The 15,978-nt window shown below is 41.4% G+C and overlaps 1 protein-coding gene across 16 annotated transcripts in view; it reads left to right on the forward strand.

The window, feature by feature from the left end:
* Window positions 1–15,978, forward strand: part of adgrb2 (adhesion G protein-coupled receptor B2) — a 222,335-nt gene that overhangs the window by 150,576 nt on the left and 55,781 nt on the right. For all 16 annotated transcript variants that reach the window (XM_084379370.1, XM_084379369.1, XM_084379373.1 and 13 more), the window contains exon 16: window positions 12,252–12,378. In XM_084379370.1, coding sequence (XP_084235496.1) covers window positions 12,252–12,378 — 127 coding nt within the window. The remainder of the gene's footprint in view (window positions 1–12,251; window positions 12,379–15,978) is intronic.

The raw sequence follows: 15,978 nt of genomic DNA on the forward strand, positions 1-15,978 counted from the left end.
AAAATGTACGCTTATTTGGCCGTGTTTGTCTGGAAGTAAAGTCTTCATGTCGTTATTTCCGTCTACCTTGATTCTTCACTATCTTCCATTTCTCTGCTCTCTCGCTAAATCCCTCCTCCATGAGGAATGATGATGGCTGCTCAGCTTCTCTTCACTATGCGGTTGCTGACCTTCCCTCTGGCATCTCTGTGCTTTGACCCTCACTCTGCCCCAGTATGGGATATCTGGCTGAGCCCCCACTGACACACATGCACTCGCTCCACATTCAAGCACTTATCTTGGGTCTGGGGCATTATAAATTACTGTGGCTGCGTTAGACTGCACATGTGCCACTCCCAGATGTACTACACTGATTCTTCAATCAAAACAAACTGCCTCTTTGCTGGCAACTATGGAATATACATTGCGCTACTAAGATATAGATTCATGCGTCAATACTACATTTCAAAATTTTATTTCCAGCAAGCATAGGCACAACATACTGTCAGACAAATGAAAAAGCTCAAATAGCTCTGCATTAGAGGCCGGCAACTGAGCAATCTCATTCTAAGGCGTGCTTAGAAAATATGACCCAGTAGTTAGAGATAAATGTAATATACACTTTAGATGGATGGATGGCAGTAAGCTTGTGACGGGTTGAGGGTCACTTAATCCCATTTCTAATCCCCAGTGGTCTTCAGCTTGATCAGGGATCAGTGGTTAAAGACCCAGGCACCCCCACCCCGACCCCCACCGCACATCACTGTCACAGTGTAATAATGGCCTGGTGTGCAGCACAAGTCGCTCTAACATCCTCAATCTGACACGGTAGATTGCGGCTTGCTTTGGGCTCAGACTGATCTGGCACCGCTATCAGCTTTTGGCACCGGCAGGTCTCAACCTTAAATGAAGTGAAAAGTCAAAGGCAGATTCTGCCACGCTGCCAAAACCTAGCTGGACACAAATGTGGCCAAAATGTAATGACATTTATTTTACAAAAAGGCATAGTGGCAATGTCTGACCTCAGCCAAGTGCATGACACTTTTTTGATTGTGATATTGGCAGTCTTATTGCCCTTTATATACACCATCTATTACACTGCTGTGCAAACAAACAAGCACATAAATAAAAAACAGTTTGTCTCTTGGATACTTAACACGTCACGCTCAGTTCCAAATTTCAAGATGCATTACATTAAAAGATCACTGCACTGATTTAGCATTGTACTTAGATAACACTAACTAATACATGCATTCTTCTTATTTGTCAAACCCTTGCACCTACATTACCCACAATGCAACTTGACCATCAACAGTTCAGTGTGAGTTTGATGTTAACTCGAACCGCTAGCATATTTGTTTCGTTTTCAAACTTGTGGTCTTAAGCCCCAAATGACGCTGACTCAAGTGACTGCAGTGTCACTTTAGGCAGTTTATCAGATTATGCACAGTTACCCCCGGAGTTAACTGCTATATGTTATATAGGTTCTTGTGCTTGTAAAAGTCCACACCAACAGGAGCTCCTCTCTCCCACAGAAAACACTGCTCCCTAAACGCCTCGTCAGTAGTCCCGCCTTTAATTCTGTGACTTTGTGACATCACACTGCATCACCATGTCACATATTTGCATAATTTATCCCGAACGGCTAGTTTGACGCATATGAATTAACTAAGCTGCTCTGTTGTAATTACGGGTGCTGGGTCAGGCATGTCGGATCTGACCAATCAGAGCAGACAGGGTATTCAGCTATCTCATAACAGTTGTATTTATGTGAGTACTGTACGTTACAGCATTACATTACATTACGGTGCTAAGCATGTATGCATTAATAATCTAATTTACATTATAGATAGTGCGCTGCAGTGCCTCAGTGGTTAACAAAGTCTCCCAATGGCAAGAAAGTCACGATAACAACTCTTTTCATAATTTGTATTATTGTATTTATTATTTATTTATAACCCATTTATAAATGTGTTTTTCTACATGTATTTTATCCCTGTGACAGACAATGGACACCTCTCACAGGCCCAATGCACTCTGATATATACTTTAGCTCACTTTGGCCCTGATGAAGTTCAGTAAGTATAGAAAATGGATGGATAATGCAATTAATTTAATGCAGACAGTGTTATCCCTGGAGACTGCATTAAGTTCAGTCTTAGAATAGTCCTCCATTTGCTAACATCTGTGCAGGGTAATAGCTGAATATATTACAGCATGTAGCAGATAATTCAGTGCCTTTCACAGGTGCATTATACAAGTGATCTGTCTTATTCTTCTTCTTTTAATGCCTGTTTCAAGGCAATGTCTGAACTTCGGAGAGAGTCCCAACAGATGTGTTTGTAAAGTTGCGAAAAGAAAATTGTATGGCATTTCTTTCACCCCATCTGAAATTGAAGAGCCTTGTATTCATGTACCACTTTACAAAATTTCCACTTGTGCATACATGCTCAACTCTCCCCCTCGTCAGAAACGCTCGACGCACACACACGCTCTCTCTCACACACACACACACACGCTCACGCTAAGACACTTAACAGTGTAGCCACCAGGAGGAGGAGGGGATGGAGGGCTGATAGGGCTTGCTCCACTTTTCCATCTGACAGAGCAGAAGGGATCAAGACTGTGTCAAACAGCGAGTCAGCGTGGCAAGAGGGAGTCGGCCAGTAGGGCTTATGTGGGCTCTGCCTCCATTGGGCATTACAGACATGGACAGGCTCTTAGCTCATTTCCCCCTGCTATCACAACAGTCCTTAGAGAGCGCGTGAACATGGTAGCTTTGATTCTCACGGCATAATGGCTTGGTTCTTGTTGGGGACAGTCAGCTTCAGGGTACGTTTGATGGCTTTGAGCAGCTGTTACATGTTGAGATCACTTCTAAGTGTCTGTACGGAAAAGTCTGAACTTTAGACTTCATTTTCTTTTGGCTGTTGGACCTAATGGATACACGTGGGCTGCTTTTTATTTTTGGTGATGACGTTATGTAAATCAGATTAGGACTGTTTATTGTGGCGTTAGTCTTTTTTTTTTTTTTTTTTTTACTTTGTGCATTATTCTTATTGATTGCGTCATCATGTGATCAGTGGGTGTGGAATGGAGCTCTGTATCTTACCAAATGGCCAGGGATAGCTTTTGGAACTGATGTTTTTTCCCTCGGGGATGGCAAAAGAGGATGTTGGACATTTGTAGTGATTAGTGTTCGAAATTTAGATTGGAGGCCAAGAAAAAAGAGGGACCTGCTCTCCGCTGTCACTTGGAATACATTGCTTCCTTGCTGCTGGACTTGTAGAGTTTGAGAGCCACTGGGTAAGTAACATTTATACGCCCTTAACATCTATTCTAGGTTATTTTGTTGCTGTTGTGTTTGGATCTAATGTGTAACCTAAGGTCAAGTGCAGTATTTGCCTTATGCTTATCTTGTTGACTCACATATTATCCTCTTTACTCTTGTGCTGCTGGCAGAAGGCTGAGAGGGCTCTGAGTTAGTGCTTTATGAGACTCTCTATTAGTTGTCCCTTGGGCCTGAATAGTCCTCTTTGACAACCCTTGGCAACATGCTCAGTTTTCAAAGAATCCCTCTACATTTTCTATAAGATGTAACATTTGAAAATGTAACATCTTATATGTAAACCCCCCCCCCCCCCCCCACCGCAAAAGAAAAAACAACCTTCTTCATACATTTTTCAGAATCAGGATAAATAATCCATTTTCTGCAGGAGCCACTTTCTTCAGAGCCATGTTAACACAGAGTGCACGCAGCCAGGGCAGCAGGCCACTAATGGCAGTAGCCGAAACCTGTATCTCCGCTTTTGCCGTTCGCTGACTAGCTCGCACACCAGGAAGAAAGATAATCCCGGGGAAAGAGGCTTATAAATTAGCCCGTGTCCATGCCAGAGAGCAGATTGGGGCATTGGAGGTCAGTGACATAGCATCCACCTCACACGAGAGTCAGGAGCGAAGCGTGAAGTTGGGTTTTGTGTGACAACCTCACGTGATACGAGACTCAAGGAAGATTAAGCAAGGACCATGCATTTGTCTTTATTAGAGGTCCATTCAAGTTTCTTTATAAAAGAAAGTGAAGTAGAACTCAATAAATAAAGTTTGTACTGGAGGAATAACCTGTGTAGTATCCTATACAAATATGTATTTGTATCCAATCATTTAGATGTCTAACACATGGGATTCACATCCCTAATAATGTCATGTTTAAGTTACCACAACAGCGCTAACATTTAGAAACGCAAGCCGTGTGGTCCCGCGCGTAAACGTGACAGCAAGCCTCAGATAATCTTGCGGCGTGTTCTTGCGCTTATAAGAGCCGTCTTTACATCAGTCCGCAGAAGAGAGGAAAGCTTAGTTCCTACAGAGTTAATATCTGGGTCAAATACATTCATGCGCTCAGACACACACACGCGCTGAAATGCATAAACGATCACTGTGATGCGACTTTGTGCTGGTCAGCATAATAGGTGCTGTGAAGGGTTGAGTAAGTGCAGATGATTTGTGTCATGTGAAGATTTGCTTCAGTGATTTCTAGCTGTATCGAGAGTTAAAGGCCAATATGCGCTGCCTCTGGTGAATGTGTATTTTGGCTCCCTGGAGGTCGGGGAGGTAATGTCTACCGGAAGAGATGCCATCAGCCGGAATAGATGTCCTCTTTCACACTTTGGTTCCCTATTTCTGTCTGTGGCTTCAATCATGAAGCTGAACTCCGGGCATGACAAAGAAATTACTGTACAGAGCATTTTCACAAAGATATGCGACACGTATGTATAGAAATTGTAGAGCAATTAGTTATGAACTAATTGCCTGTCATTCAGAATTACATTTGAGAAATTGTACATTAAGAGAAAATTGTAGGAAAAAAAAAGTTTTAAGTATTTATAAGGTGAATAATTGTATTTATTACACATTAAAAACATAAAGCTTAAGTTGTTACAGAGAGAAAGTCTTTACTGCATCAACATGGGTTTGATGCTTGATCCTCTCTCTGACCTGCCTCTTCGTGTCTCTTTCCAGCTGTCACTAAAATGAGGCGGAAATGTAAAAAAAGAAATGATGTTGCATTTCACTTAAGCTTAACCTGTGTTATCCTGTAAAGTACATGAAAATAATCACAGGATGACGAGAAAAATTGAAGACATTCCCGCCCATGATTTTTGTGGATTTGTGTCTGTCAGTCAAGACCTCATTGAGTCTACTGTACAGTCAGTAGAGAAGCTTGTGGCAGTGATTCAGGCACCTTCTAGACGTTTCACCATATTGGGAGACAATGAAAACATATGATTGTCCTTGTCAGGTTTTTACAGTTATTTTACCTGATTTCTCCCTGCAACACACATGTTGTCTTGTCACAGTAGGAAAAGCACAGGTGTTACCAAAAGTGTTAACAATGGCTCCATTCTATTCAAGTTTTCAAGTAAGCAATGACAGTGTGACACTGAACCAGTTTGCACGATACCAGGACCTTGCGACTGAAGCGGCTCAATGGAATTCTGCCCTCATTAGTTTGATTATTCCCACCTGTGCTTTTAACGTGACATGTCAAAATGTTTTCCGTGAAAAAGGCAGTCCCTGCAGTCACCAGACCCCGTGTACCAACGAGAAGGGAATGGCATGAAACGGTGCATAAACTACGAGGCTGCAGCTATGACAGCGTGCCTTAGGTAAAGATCGAACACGGTGCACTGAATAAAACATGGAGAAAAGAATCCGCGTAAAGATGTGAAAATGAATATACACATGCTTGATCGAACATGCAGGTTGTTATTCTTGCCTTACAGCGTCATTCATGGTGATGAATAGCAGCCACTTTTAACCCACTGGTGTCAATGTCCACTTGAGACCACTTAACCTCCACAAGCCTTAAAATCCCTCTCCACTACAACAAGCACTCTCGTTTCCACTAGTCCTTCTGTGTATGACTCATTAGCTGTCTGTTTGCAATGTGTATCACTAACCCCCGCTCTGTTAAAACCTCAGGTTGTACAGTATCTGTGGCCATTTCCCCAATGCGGCCGCAGTATCACGCACAGAATATTAAACCTTTCCCCACTATCAAGACTTTTGAACAATTTGACGTGAAAATCTTCTCTTTGTAATGAGGATACAACTTTTTTTTGTGATTTGCATGCTTTTGATTTCCATCTGTGTGTGAAATTCTTTTGCCACCCCTCAATGCTTTCTTCATCTCCTTGCATTTATCGCTATTTGCCTTATCCCTTCTCCTGTGTAATTGCCTTGCTTGTCTGTGCCTCTGACCACGGATGACACAAATTTGGTGGCGCGTTTTTGCCCGAAATGAGCGATGAGAAACAGAGCAATGGACACAGGGCATGTGATTTTTTTTTTTTACTGCTATACTATAAATTTTTTTGGGTCTACAGTCATCTCATAAATCAGTTTTGACAATGTTTCGCCAGCGGCCAAAATTAGCTGATAAAGTTAATCCTCATTACATCAATGACAGCTATGTAGGACAATATTTTCCCATGTAAAACTGGTTTAAATGCTCAGCAGTGACAATATCAAATGTTGCCTGCAGACAGTATGTTAGCTCCTGTATCATACAGCAGGGCTTAATGTGCATCTTAGTCTGTATTCTCTGCTCCTTTACCTTCATTATGTCATATTTCCCTGCTGAAGATGAAAGGTTGCTATGGATGAAAGACACTGGCAACACGTCACGATTCAAAGTGCTAAGCAGATGGAGGGGTTGCTTTTGCGGTGACTCTGCTCCCATCAGCTGCATCAAACCCTCCAGTTTTAAGAATTCAAAGCATGTTTAACCTTTTTTTGTTTCTTAACAGGGTGCAATTGGCTTTCATAGCACTGCCCTTTCAGTCAAGGGTTGGTGCCAATTTATTCCCAGTAGACGTAAAAGGTCATGCTGTTGTTCAGGAAGTATTTTTCCTGTTTTTTCTGAACAGCTGCAACATCATTCTGCTATCAATTAGGGGACAAATTGGAAAGCATTGAAATATTGCTGTTATGTGATGGTCACTGAGTGTTGAGAAACAATGCTTTAGTGCTATAGAAACCAAAGTCACGCCTCTCCCAGTTTGCCTTATGGGACCTTATTTAGGAAATAATTTGTATGGTAGTGAATGGAGAAAGACAAATAATTTTTTCGATCCCATTTGAGTTTTTTCATTAATCACACATATGATGTTTGTCCTTTTAAAAGTTAATTTTCCAAATCAAGTCGCAGTTTGTCATTAAACGAATAACGAAATATAAGACTGGAAATATGTAATTATTAAGACTACACAGCCAACAGACACGTTAGTGACGTTGTCTCGTCAAACGGTCACCAAAACCCGTAACGTAAACATTGCAGCACTGTTCCTGTATATTACCTTGTTCACAAAACTCACCAACTACCCTTTCACATAACTGCAGTTGTCAATATGACCAGATTTATTGTGAGTTTACTGCCTTTTGTGATCCCCTGACTTTTTATCAAGGCTCACTAGTACGGACTGGCACAAAAATTTGGCGCAGGCTTTCATAGTTTCCAGATGGTGTTGACATTCGCAGGTCATAAATCTCAACAACTGTTGTTTTTTTGACCAAACTCCTGCCAAAAGTTCCCATCAGCCCTCGCTGTACTTTGTGTTTTTTACTAATTAGCAAATTCTGACATGCTAGCATGCCAAACTAAGACAGCGGACATGGTGAACATACCACCTGCTAAACATCAACGTGTTAGCATTGTGATCATGTTAGCATGATGGCATTAGCATTTAGCTCAAAGTACCGTGTGTCTACAGTAAGTGCAGCCTCACAGAGCCACCAGTGCTTCTGCAGACTCTTGGTTTGCTTGAGTACACTGAATGTATGGTTTTGGCTGAAGTCCATCACAGGGAACTCTGCAGTCCCTGTGTGCTCAAAGGGATATCTACCTGTCAAAACCATGCCAACTCTAACATCCATTAAATGAAACTTGATTCTTTGTTAAAGTCAAAACCAAACAACAGATGTATTGATTATGCCAATGCTAGAAAACTGGATGGTGTTCTGTATATTTACACATCTTAGCATTTGTTTGCATTCTGCCAGGTTGATATCTTTGTTGTATACATTTGGGATCCATAGCCTATAAACCAAGTATACCGATATGTACACCTGTTTGTGCATCTGGTACCTGTTTTCCATGATAAGAGGAGTCGGCAGAGGCTGCAGGCATATTTGAGTGCTCGAACAAAAGTGAAACAAAAGCCATGTCCTTTTAATCTTTCCTCGCCAGCTAAGCCCAACTGATAATCTAATACTTCTATGAGCCCAGCGGGGCCCACAGCAGCAGTGTGTATCTGTACTTTTAGTGGATCTGCAATAACAAAGATCAGGGTTGGTTGCAAGTTCGTGGGCGAAAAAAATAAAACCAAGCAGAAGTCAAAGCTGGCTTTTTGCTGAAAAGCATCAATACCAGCAATCAAATCCAGCTAAAGTAGATGAGGGTCAGCAGTCAATTCAGCTCGAAATTCAGTGGCCAAAAACAAGGGGTCACTGGTAATGTGCATTGTGCCTGTGTGTTGGTGTGCTCTTTACTGACCCCCTGTTGTGAGCTGTCAGACAGTTCCTCATTACCTCAACTTCCTCTTCGCTGCCAGACTGGCATAGAATACTTGATGTATGTGTGTGTATGTGTGGTTGTGTGTGTGGTTGCATGTGGCTAGACCATCGCATCAGTAAATACATGACATGCATGCTTTCACATGTGCATCTACCATACTATGATTAATGCATAAATCAGTATGCAACATTTCCCTCTTTAACACACAATAATTAATGCATGTGTAGTCAACGTCCATATGCTGTGTCTTACTTGTGTGAATGAAATCATTTGTAAATACTTTACTTAACATCTCTTGGGGGTTCACACAGAAAACTCAGATGTTTTTTATTCATGGATGCATAAAGCGCCAGATAAATCACTGTGAGCTCAGTGGATTCTACATGTTTTTATTTTGAAAATAAGAAATCTAAATGTAACCCATACACCACATCACACAATGTGCATGTTTGTAAGAATTTCTTCATGAAAGCTAACAAGTGCACATATACTCTTATTTACTTTTGTCTTTCTCCCAGTTTTTCTCTCTCCGACACACACGCACACACACAGAAACACACGAAGCAGCGCACCATGTTGCTACCTGTCAAGCTGTCTCTAGGCTTCACCGCTGTGACTCGTTTTCCGATCTTCAGTCTTTGAAGTCTTTGTCACTGTGCAGATGATGATCATCGGGGAATTGTACTCACATCTCATTACTGACATTATGAATTGAGTGGAAACGTGTGCGTGTCTGGGTGAATATGTGCGTGCTTTCAGATATATACGTTTGAGAATTGATGGTGATATATTCTTGTCATTTAGTGTCGCACTGATCATGTTTGAGAGGCCTGTCACAGCAGAAGCATATTTAGTCTTGAGTGATGTATTGTACTGCGCCGTGGTTAACATGCTGTCATTGATGGGTGGTTTGTGTATTATTAAGCTTTTATTTCATTGACAGCAGACGGCTGCTTTTTTATGTTTTGAAATGTTCAGTCAAGATGCCAATATGATTCAACATATATGACGTTCATTCAATTTGCTCGACTGTGCTTAGTTGGCAAGCGATATCAAAACAAGATATGCTGGTTCTGCGTCTAACCTTCAAAGTAAAAGCACAAAAGCTGCAAAAGCTTGAAATACATTTTAGCTTGTTTGTATTTTACTGGTTTACAAAAAGGAAGTGCTTTGTGCACACTTAAAAATACTGGGAAATTGACAGCGTGTGGGGTCTATATGGCACCGACACAATACTAGGTTCATTTTACCCTGTACCAATGGGTACAATGAGTACTATCCAATTTTTTTTTTGATCGAGTAACCCAACAATTATGTAAAAATAAAACCAACACCGGGACAAAAATGGGTAAAGTTGAACGTGTTGAATCTGTGCTATATTGACCCAACACAGTGTGTGAGATGAGCATGGTATGTTTGCACAGCATACACCATAGATTATAGTCAGAACAAATAAACATTTGCAAGGAAAGGCCTCAATTACATAAATGTATTTGTTGAGCCTATGTTTTATGCCTGATTTGATGCATGATAATGATGAAAAATGCCATAATACGTGATATTTTTACCTGTATGGTCTCCCGTATTACAGGTGCACATAATAGGTAGATGCCTGAGTGCCCCTGACATAGAGTATCTCAAGGAGTTTTTATTACGTTTAGGTTATTCATAGAAGAAGGGTATCTTGGAATTCATCCTTTTAGACGTTAAACTATCTGTTATTTCTCTAAGGGCAAGGTAACATCCAAAATGTCCCTTAAGATAAATACAACAAGCAACAAGCGAGCTTATCTCTTCTCATAAAGTGGAACTGCCACCAAAGCCTTCCCTCGAGATGTACAGGATGTTCAGATTTACAATATGGCCAGCCAAATTCCATATATTTTCATTTTATCGAGTGATTTCAAGATTACAAGTCTTATGCAAATCCTCATGTGTTGAAGCCTGTGCATAACCAACACTTTATTACATTTTCTCTCCATCCTCTATTGAGGGTAATCATTGCTATTAGCTGCAGAGGAGGTAATTTCGTCTCTACTAAAGCATTAATGGTGGGAGAATAGTGCACACCGTGCTGTCTGCAGTATGATTACACTTCATCTTTTCTGTCTATGAAAACACATTAACAAATAACTTTTTTTGTTTCTCAACAAATGTTCTTGTCCTCAGCATAAATATGATTCTTAATTATCGCTGGCCGTTTGATGACATGAGAAGGATCAAGTCTATCATGGTTCTCCTTCTACACACACCACAGTCACCACACGGGTTTTCATTACCTTAAAGCAAAGTTTTTCCTGGAGGTCCCCATTTTCCCATGTACAAAGAGCAGCAGCTAATGCAATTATGCAGCAATAGTGCCGTGACTGTTTTTTTCTTCCATTCATTTGGACTAAGGGCATTGAACTGAAAGCAAACAAGAGTTTTTCAACCAAGTTAAAATGCCTCATTCCTGACAAAAAATGTTTTTTTTCCAACTGAAAAGGTTACATTTTTGAAAGATATTTTTCGGATGAGCTCTATTCAGACCTTCCAAACCACGTTTTTTATAGAAAAAGAAAGAGCCCTGAAAACATCACTTCATGTATCAAGTATTTCATAAAAAAACAACAAAAGAGCTGAAGAGTTTCCACTCAAAAAACAGGTTGACCAAACAACCTACAAATAACATCATGTCTTTATTAAAATGTTGCTAAATCCTGATTTGCACATTCCTATCATTTCCTGGATGTCATGACTACTTAATTATTAAGTTAACTCACAAGAAAAAAAGAAATTAAGAAAAATCCCTCATGTGAAATATCCCAAAATTGCCTTCATGTTGGATTGTACAGCTTTTCTGAGAAGTATATTTTCCTGCTGCTTCTTTACCCATCAGTCATGAAGTCGACCTTCTGGACCCCATCAGAAGATGTCTGTAGCTGCTCTCCTGTCGTCTATAATGTTTCCACCTGTCTCTGGTGGCTAGAATAGAGGTATATCCAGGGTTAAACATGAGGTTAATGTGTAGTGTGAGCTGCCACGGTAATTAGCTCAGTTAGAATCCCATTGATCGACGGCCACGCTCAACCTTCTATTGAGGGCATTTAAAGGGAAGTGCAGAGGGGAAGAGGAGAAAGATGTAGGGCAGTATATAGTGAAAGCCCTATTGTATGAGATTCTGGGCACTCCGATCCGTGGAAACGTGTTGCGTGTCAAAGCCAATGACCATTTAGTGCTGAATAATCCCCATCCACCGTTTAAGCCGCACTGGTCTTTGTTAACTGTTAGCTGATGCAAACCCTTTTCATTTGTCCTCGAGGCTTCAGGTCTCTCAGGGTATTCTTCCAAGAAAAGAGTGATAGAACACAAAGAAGAAAAGAAAGAACAAAGATGAGAAAGAAAGCATTTAGGCTGCTAAACACGGACTCCAGAACAAGTGGGGTGACATTGGCTTCTAATGCCAGCAGGGTAAAAGAGCCTGTCAATGTGCGTGAGTGGTAATCACTGCATATTAAACCTATAGAGTGAATGGTTGAACTTGGTGAACTTGACAGTGGTGAGAGTCTCCCCTCTGAAACTTTCTGTCCCTCTTTCAACTCCCCTCCTCTTTGAGTTGGAACTTCCTATAGGCATGTGTAGTCATGTGACAGTTTTGTTGGTGTCTGTTTGTCTCACAGTCACTGCTTGTGTCCCCTGTGCTTCTCCCCACCTCCAGGGAAGCTGGCGCGGAAAACTGGGGCACAGAAGGCTGCCAAACGCTCGTGTCAACCACTGTCCACACCAAATGCCTGTGCAGCAGGATATCCACCTACGCCGTGTTAGCGCAGCAAGCTAAAGACCCGGTGAGTCACTAATGCACAGCCTGATGCACTCTGTGGGACTTGGGGGGCTAACGAGGAAACTACTACCAGGGGCCAGGTCAGTGAGCTGATGAGTAACCGTGGCATGAATTCCGATGGCGTCCCTGTTCAGTTGGATGTTATTGGAAAAGACTTCAGGCTGTTAAAGCTCTCATTATTTGTCTTTGTAGAAAGATGTGGATGAACAAAGCTATTGATAAGAAGAAAAGGGGTGCAGAATGAGCAATTTTCTACCATGTCATGATCAGTGTGTCAAATTATATGTTGCCCGGCCATCACTCTCTGCGTGATTTGGGCTTAAACCTAGGTTGTTCAGCGAGCTACTGGGAGAGAGAGGAGGCGTCGAGAGGAAGATTTTTATTGTGTCTGTGTGTGATTTTGCCTGCAGCATGTAACCTGCGCTTCTATAAATAGTACGTGTGGCTTGAAGTGTGTGTTTGACATGATTAAAGAAGGCTTTGGAGCAGTTCAGCGTAATGTCTCTTCCGGTACGTTGACCCATACTCCTGTACTGCGCTAACGGACAACACAAAGAGCAGACAGCTGTTAGTTCAATGTCCTGTCATGGCCGCCCTCTTCATCCATTTTTTAATTGCACCATATCGCTACCCCATTTATGTCACACCTTCCTTCTTCATCTTACCCGCTTGTCCTTCTTCGCCCCCAACTTTTGTCACCCTCCTTTTCACCTTGTTGACACTTTCGGTTGTTCTCACTTTACGCAACAGCTCTTTGTCACAAAATGTTCCCTTTAGCTTTGGCTCCATGCTTGCTCACCCCTAATGCCCACAAGGATAGTGGCTACATTAGATAATCAGGGAGTGAAAAGGAGACAGAGTTCAGTTACATTTGTTCTAACACAAAGAGTCTATGGGAGATCTCTTGAAATTGTCTCTCTCTTAATGGCAAGGGTTAGAAAATGGAGCCAGCAAAGCAGATCCTTAGTAAGCACTTGAGGGGGGAAGTCCAGGTGTTTCAGAAATGGAAAGTGATTGTGACGAATGGAGGATTTTGGGAAGGAAATGTTCAACGAAACAGAAAAGGCAGTCTGGTCTCAGCTGGCAGGCAGAACTAACAGAGAGGGAGAGTGAGAGAGACAGAGCGATGGAGAGGAGATGTTGTCTGCTCTAAGTAATAATGCATTAGCAACCAGTGTCGCTGAGATAAAGAGCTCCGGGGCTTATTTGGACATCTATCCCTGTGTAACCTTTTCATTGTAAGACATTGCCTCCATACAGCACTCACTGCTACTGTGATGTTACACTTTGGTGTTTCAGAACACATTATTGTTGAAGAATGTCCCTCACACTCTGCATCACATTTGAAAAGAGACATTTCAGAGAGGTGTACTATGGCTTGGTTATCTTACAGCTTGTTGTGTTAAGTCCTCTGCATGCCTGTTTATGCTTTTGTCAGGTGGACAGGTGTCTCTTATAGATTCATGATATGAGATTTGATCATTTCACTTTTTTTTACTTGCAGTTTATCGACATTTGTGGGTAAAAAAGGCTCAGATGTAGTGAGCAACTACAATTAAATATCCCATAGCTCTAATAAGATTTGTTGTGTTAAAACGTATATTCCCTCCTTTCTTGTGGAACATGTACAGTAGTACAACTTACATTTGGTTGTCCTTCTCTGAAACCACCATCCACGGCTCTACAAACTACAGTAACCATGAGCCTCAGCTGCCATTGCTATTTAGAAGAACGCAGACATGATAAATTAGAGCTGTAACAAATGTAGAATGTTTCCATCTTGCAGCTAGTAACAAAACGTGGCATCATAGTTGCCAATTTTATTCAGATTTCCAAAGTGAAGCCATTGAAGCTGCAGATGGTTTTATCAGTTTCCCTCAACAATTATGTTTTGCAACTTAGGAGTCTTAGTTATCGTCTTATTTTATCCCCCTTCAAATAAGCCGGGCACTAAATCGAAAGTAAGCCGGCTCAGTCAGCAATCCATGTATTTCCATAGTTGGGAAGTCGAGCTTTTTTGGCTTCAAAACACCACTGAGCAGCTTTCATAGGAATGAACAGGGCTTCACCTCCAACACTGTGTCCAGTAACAAAACATCCTTGGATAGATGCACGCCAAATTCCTTCTTTATTTACGTGCCACCACCAGATGTTGATAACGCGTCATCATCTTCGCGCGGAGGAATTTAGCGTGTTCACATTGGTCTTATGTTTAGATCAAAGCTGAGCCGAGGTGATAAAAACCTGGGTCTACTGCAGAGTCAATTGACCCGAGTGTAGATGCAGAGCTTACACATTCCCATTCCCACATTGGGATTTTTTGACCAGTGGAAAAGGGGTAAGCCATTAACATTGTCTAGAGAGAATGAATGAGAGTTCCACTTTCAGAGGCAAGGGCACCAGAAATAGCTCCACTCACTTCACAGGAGCCAGTCTTTCTTCATGTGCTTGTTTTCTTTTAGTATTGTCTCAAAGTTCCCTTTGATTGGTTTGGAAGTACTTGAACAGGCAGCGTGCAAAGCACAAGAATATCCACATGCAAATCCTGCATGTCAATTACAACTACCTTAAATTTCAAACTTAAGTTTGTCCTTTTTGCAATCATGAGCTCAGGGGTTTCATTCAGGAGTGTTGCATAATACCTCTCAGGTTGTCTCCTTTCCTAAGTGTTGGACTAAGGCTTTCACATTGGTTACTGTCATAATACAGCACATGTACACTTCAAGTAACAAAGGTTATGCTTCGTTCACATCATTAACGTTAACGTTACTTAACAGCCTTAGTTTCAACAAAGAGAATAAAAAAGAAAGGGGGAGACAAAAATGGACAGAAGATGAGAATGTTGTTTGTCCTCGAAGTTGGTGGAAGTACATGCTACAAAGTAAATTAAATCCCAGCCATGAAAAATACACAAAAGCAGAAGATGTGGTGAGAGGTGGCTGACAAAATCAATGCGAGACATTTTGCCGTGAACCAAATCATAGCTGAAGCGATGAGGATGTCGACAGGAGTTGACAGAAGCCGTTCAATGAAACAACGTGGCTAACATTAAGAGTTACGTTAACGTTTGGCTCGTATACTCTACAACAAGTTTCACATCACTTATAGCCGTCTGTGGGTTTCCCCTGCCTTTAGCCATTGTCTTATGTTCCACAGATTATTTCACTTACAAGAGACCCGTTTGGGTTTTCAGACGACATGGTTATTAAGGACCTTCTTGCAAAGCGCAAGGGGATATTTAAGTAGGATTTAAAGGTGTTTCCCTTACGACGTCCAAAGGACATCCTTATAGGGATTTTATGCAGTTAATTTTTTTCTAAGGCATGCTTGGATGAAAATTAGAGGACAGCCTAAGCACAGGTTTTATGCAACAGGGCTCAGGTGTTGAGTGCAAAGAAATTGTAGCTGGTTTCAAGGACTCGCAACAAATTGAGCTTAAAACGCTGTAACCTTTTCAGAACGACATAAAGAATTATATTTTTAAACGGGAACATTTTACAGTGTCTGAGTCCTTGTGAAACAGAAAGGACTTGAATGGTGTTGAACAGTTCACAGAGCAGAGATGTACTGTACGACTGAATTTTCAAAAAACGGGATCACATCA

The sequence above is a fragment of the Pagrus pagrus genome (assembly GCF_965226575.1).
Source record: "Pagrus pagrus genome assembly, chromosome: 17".
In the NCBI taxonomy this organism is placed as follows: Eukaryota; Metazoa; Chordata; class Actinopteri; order Spariformes; family Sparidae; genus Pagrus; species Pagrus pagrus.